At 42.8% G+C, this 6,000-nt stretch overlaps 1 protein-coding gene across 2 annotated transcripts in view; it reads left to right on the top strand.

Annotated features, from left to right (window-relative positions):
- The first annotated feature begins 332 nt into the window (after window positions 1–332).
- Window positions 333–6,000, top strand: part of LOC129860548 (rho guanine nucleotide exchange factor 25-like) — a 121,244-nt gene continuing 115,576 nt past the window's right edge. The window contains exon 1 of one of the 2 annotated variants that reach the window (XM_055931036.1): window positions 333–905. In XM_055931036.1, coding sequence (XP_055787011.1) covers window positions 810–905 — 96 coding nt within the window. In that variant the 5' untranslated portion in view covers window positions 333–809. The remainder of the gene's footprint in view (window positions 906–6,000) is intronic. The other variant, XM_055931037.1, reaches the window with a different exon arrangement.

The raw sequence follows: 6,000 nt of genomic DNA, 5'->3' as shown, positions 1-6,000 counted from the left end.
CACACTCTTAGTCCCAGGCAGCGTGTGTGTTTTTGTGTGTGTGTTTGTGTGTGTGTGTGTGTGTGTGTGTGTGAGTGTTCCAGCCAGGCACGCTCCAGACAACATGTTCTCCTATTCAAAATGTAATTGTTTATGTGTATGAGAGTTCCTGTGACTCACGCTCAGTGTGTGTAGGTGCGTGTGTGGTGCGTGTGTCTGAGTGAGTGTGTTTATTGTGTTTGTGTGTGTGTGTGTGTGTGTGTGTGTGTGTGTGTGTGTGTGTGTGTGTGTGTGTGTGTGTGTGTGTGTGTGTGTGTGTGTGTGTGTGTGTGTGTGTGTGTGTGCATGTGTGTGTGTGTGGTTGTGTGTGTGTGTGTGTGTGTGTGTGTGTGTGTGTGTGTGTGTGTGTGTGTGTGTGTGTGGTTGTGTGTGTGTGTGTGTGTGTGTGTGTGTGTGTGTGTGTGTGTGTGTGTGTGTGTGTGTGTGTGTGTGTGTGTGTGTGTGTGTGTGTGTGTGTGTGTGAGTGAGTTCCTGTGGCTCAGACCAGGCCAGGACGAGACAAGGCAGCGGCTCTAAACTCTGGCACCGTGCTTTGTAGGAGGAGAGGTGAAGGAGAGAACAGAAAGAGAGAAGGAACAGTGGAGAGGAGGGGGAGAGAAACAGGGAGAGAAGGAGTGACAGACTGTGGAGGAAAGGAGGAGGAGGAAAAACTGTGGTGAACTGGGGAAAGGAAGAACGGCAACAACAAACAGAGGGAGGACTTACAGTAGGAGAAAGTGAGAAAGGAAGAAGGAGAGAGAAGGAGAAAAGGAGAGGTTTTTGAGGGAAGAATGAAGGCGCTTCAGAAGAACCAGGGGCGGACAGACCAGATGCTGGGTGCTATGGCTGACATGCTGACTTCCTTGGCATTGCCCAATCAACAGTGGGTGAGTGACACGTTACGTTTCGGTTGGTGGCAGTGTTGTTAATTGGTGTTGTTTTATTGGGTTGCGATAATCTCTTCACATTCAGCACTTCTTTGGCGCATCGTAGAGCTAAGCTAGAATAAAATGGATTGTAGTGCAGAAACGTGTGTTGTAGTCCAGAAATGTGTGTTGTAGGCCAGTGCAATTATAACAGGTTATTTGAAAATCTCTGTTGTTATAGATTAAAATAACCAAATAGGTCATACAAGTTAATCAAAGACAGTAAAGCTAATGACCTAACTGATTTCATAACAGGAACATGAAACCCCTGTTCATACGTGTGAAAGGAGACAATAGTGCAGACTTTATTTTTAGCAATACTAGCGCCTTTGAAGTGTCCAGAGTTTCCAGTATCCTATTGGCATGACCCTTAACCCTCGTCTGTTATAGAGATTAGGTTAGACAACATCAGATGGACTATTCACAATGCAAACACATTCCACAGATGAGATTGTGTGTGTATATGAGTGTGTGCGCGTGTGTGTGTGTGTGTGTGTGTGTGTGTGTGTGTGTGTGCGCGCATATTGGCATGACCCTTAACCTCATCTGTTATAGACAATAGGCCAGACACTCCTCAGATGGACCTGTTAACAAACACGTTCCACAGATGAGAGAGAGAGTGTGTGTGTGTGTGTGTGTGTGTGTGTGTGTGTGTGTGTGTGTGTGTGTGTGTGTGTGTGTGTGTGTGTGTGTGTGTGTGTGTGTGTGTGTGTGTGTGTGTGTGTGTGTGTGTGTGTGTGTGTGTGTGTGTGTGTGTGTGTGTGTGTGAGTGTGTGTGTGTTTGTGTAACCCATTCTAATCCGATCAGTCATTGACATCAATAACATTTCTCAACAAAAACACCAAGCTACAATTGGACTTTAACACATTTCTCGATAGCTTGACTCTTAAGGATAACTCTTGTTTAACATGCTGACCAGACCGGACATGTCGTGTGCCCCGAGAGTCAAAAAATAAATGTAGAAATCCATGTTATTCAATTATTGCACCCACACTGCTCACACGCGCCAACGAGCGCTCATTCCTATTTCTGATGCAGATCGCGCTGCAAGTCCTGCCTCTCCCATCTCCTCATTGGTTTATAGAAGATGAACTGTTTTGCCGGTAGTCGTGGTAATACAATGAAAGTTTAGATGCGATCACCATATAAGATAAACGATGAAAAAGCCTGGAAGGAGGAGAGATGACTAGAAACGATTCGGTTGACCGTTTTATGTGTGGATTAATTGTCGGAGTAGAGGTCCTTGTGCATTTCAGGTAAAATAACAACTCAATGTTTATATCCCAGGACAAATTAGCTACCAACAGCAAGCTAGCTAAATAGGACAAATTAACGGGCAAAACGGGCAAAATAAATGTATGCACGATAGCGCACGATGGCGCACGCGCGCAGCCGGTTTGGGTTCCGTAAGGCATGTCACACAAACAGTCGGGCAATAAGTACAGAGAGGGACAGAGAAAGACACAGAGAGAGTGATAAAGAAAGAGTGGGAGAGAGAGTTCAAGAGTGAGAGACAGGGAGAGAAAGAGCGATAGAGAGAGAGACAGAAAGACAAACAGAGATAGACAGAGTAATAGAGAGAGCAAAGGGGATACGTGAGAGTGTGTGTGTGTGTGTGTGCCTGGTGGTCTCTCTTCAGTGGTTGGGAGGAATCTTGGATGTGTCTCAGACACAGGAATTGGAGTAGTACTGATTAAGAAATCTCCTCTTAAACAAACTCATGAGACCCTAACTAACGCTTCCCTTCATCTCTCTTTCTCTGTCCCTCTGTCTCTCTCTCTCTTACCCCCTCTCTCGTTCCTTCTCTCTCCCCCTCCCCCTCCCTCCCTCTTTCCTTCCCTCCCTCCCTCCATCTCTCTCTCCCCCTCTACATTTCTCTCTCCCACTCTACCTCCCTCCCCCTCTCTCCCCTCTCTCTCTCTGACACCATCTACCACCATGACTGTTTTATAAACACGCAACTGCTGTAGGCCTTTACATAGAAACCAGTCAGATGCTAAATGAAATCAAAACGGTGTGTTACAGCGCAGTATCAGACACGATAAATAAAAATAGAAGATTCAAAGCTCAGAAGCTCATTAGAAGTCCAGCATTGAGAATCAACTAACCCAGCTAACAATTCTAGGGAGAGAGAACGTTTTTGTAATGTTACCCATAATGTTCTCCTGTTTGAGTGTCCAGTTAGTTAGGGGAACATTCTATCTATGCTAGCAAAATCCTTATAACCTTTTTTTGCATGTTTTGTTGTTCGTGTTAGCAGAACATTCCCTTACTGTCAAGCGGAACTTTTCTAGAAAGTGTCTAGAATGTTCTCAGAATATACAATATTACTGTTCTAGATGCGTTTCATGGGATGTTGCAAAAATCAAATCAAATCTTATTCGTCACATGCTTCGTAAACAGTGAAATACGTTCTTATGTGCCCTTCCCAACAATGCAGAGAAATAAAATAGAGAAATAATGTAAAAGTAATAACACATAATAATACAAGTAATAATAAATACTTAATGAGTAATAATAATTTGGCTATATACATGGGGTACCAGTACCAAGTTGATGTGCAGGAGTATGAGGTAATTGAGGTAGCCTAGATATACTGTATGGGCCCAACCCCTACTTAAGAATTTATGCCCTTCTTACACATGCCTTTATATGCACTTCTCAGTACTCGGCATTCAGACGTACCTTTTTCAGTCGCATAATGTGCCCTGCAGGTGTGGCTACATTGCGCGCTCTGCATAAATGTAATTCAGTACATTTATCTTAACCCATCCCTTTAAATATGGTGTACATTTAATTAGAAGTTTGTTGACAGACTCAATAGATTACATGGAGAGAACGGGGTCAGAATATAGGGATCAATGACAGAAAGCTATCTATGCATATTAGTTTTCAGCACCAACTGGTAGATTGAAAAATAATCCGATTTTCGGGGTTAGAAAAGTAGGAATGAATAAAAATAAAAAATAAAACAGTTTGGAGAGCCTTTACACACTAAATATTGATGAATACAAAATCCAGTGGTTTGATTCATCCTGAAAGCTGTCATATTCAAGTTCAATCCATAAAATATTGGACGATGGAAAAGAAGTGTTCAATAGGGGTTGAACTATGGTCCTTTAAATCTACCCTAATTCTAACATCATGGAACTGTATGGCAGCGGTCCAGTCGTCGTGAACCGTGCTCCAGGCTCCAGGTTTAACTTGCTACGTGCGGTCTGAGTTCCATAATGATAGGCTACATGTCCCAAATTATTACACAACCTTAGCCTAATGTCATCCACGATTGCTAGCAACCCTCAGGAACAATTTACATGGATGTGACAGAGGAAAGAAAGATCAACGGAATGGAATGAAGCTAAAAGAAATCTATGTCGGCATTACTGACGTGGATCCGGATAGTGGCTAATATTTAACATGATACAAATTGTAAATTGTAGATAAGTCCAGGCATATAATCAAAACATTATAAAACGCATGCATCAACTCGTCAGGGTCAGCCCTGCTGAAGCCAATAGCTTGGGTCTCCAAATTTCATCCACGCAGATTATGAGAACTGTATATCATATTTCACTGTGGAAGGAAAAATCATCTTCAACAATTGCTATGTGTATTTACAATCCCCTTCTCCAAACGGATTGCGCATTTACCTATCTCTTACCAATAGCTCTTATAAATGTATAAATTACAGTTCCTGGAGAATGCTGTTAATTCTCTTCGGGAAAAAATGTAATTGATGGATTTTTGAAAAGTTGAAACTCATTTACTGCATTTCTATACAAAGCACAAATGACCCCAGCCTTGGTTGCTGTAGGTTCATTCACCTCAGTCAAGCCACAAGCACACGGCCTATTAGCAATACAGTTGTAATGTTATACCACTGAAAGGGGGGAATTATTAGAAATGATTCACACTGACACGTAGCAACAGCGACTGTTCAGTCAGTTTTAAAAACTAATTGCATAAAGTCATCGGCTCTTCACATAGATCTCGTTTTCTCAAATGACATAGCGTTCACATTTGCATTCCTAGGCAGTCCTAATCAAAATCCACAAAAACAGACATCAATGGAGCACACAGATGATCATATCACATTCACATTCATTGTTAGAATATTACTCACCATTCTGTAAGAATATCAGTGATGTATTGGTAAAAAAAGAAGGGGGTAATGGGTAAACTAAACTCCAGATACGATGAACAACCACCGATATAACCTATTACATGATGAGAACTGTATTGTTTCCATTTAGATTCCATTTGAATGTAGGACTCTAAGGAAATACAGGCCATGTGGAGATGTTCATGTTGAAACACATCTTATTAAGTTGTTGTGACAATATTGCGTTAGGAGGTAGGTGAAGGAGTCAGGCGCAGGAGAGTTGTTTGATAAGATTAGTACAGATTTCCTCAAGGGACCCCACATGGGGCCCCGACCACAAGTTTGGTAACTAACCTCTCTCGCTGCTTGCTTCCACTCTCTCTCCTTGTCTTCTATGCTTCCTCCTGCATGCTTACCTCCGTCTCACCACTAAGCACCACATCTCTGTCTGTCTCAGTAGCCTACTCTCTGGAATGCAAAGTTATTATGAGCCTATTTCTTTGCTCTGGCTGAGGTAGGCTCCATTTAACGTTAGCTTCTTACTTCCTCCTTCTAGCTGGCTAAGCAATACTAGCCAAAGCTCAATGTTACTGCAATTGAAGTCTCTGCTGGCAGCTAGCCACCTGATGGATTGATATTTATAGTATAAGCAACTACTTGCCAGCTGTGCACTCATTCTCAGAGAGTATGTTTATGTTTGATTGGGGATGTCTGTAAACACATCAGGAGCTATGCGATGGTTTTAAAATTGCCTTTGTCCCACATCTCGCAAACACACTATCAGCAACGTCTATTGTTGCCCACTTGAGTTGACTCCGAGCTGGTATAGAGGTCCTGGATGGCAGGGAGCTTGGCCCCAGTGATATACTGGACCATACGCACTACCCTCTGTAGTGCCTTGCAGTCCGATGTCAAGCAGTTGCCATACCAAGCAGTGGTGAAGCCAGTCAAGA

The sequence above is a fragment of the Salvelinus fontinalis genome, chromosome 8 (genome assembly GCF_029448725.1).
Source record: "Salvelinus fontinalis isolate EN_2023a chromosome 8, ASM2944872v1, whole genome shotgun sequence".
Classification (NCBI taxonomy): Eukaryota; Metazoa; Chordata; class Actinopteri; order Salmoniformes; family Salmonidae; genus Salvelinus; species Salvelinus fontinalis.
Note: the sequence above shows the minus strand (reverse complement) of the source record. Positions and strands in the feature narration are given on the sequence as shown.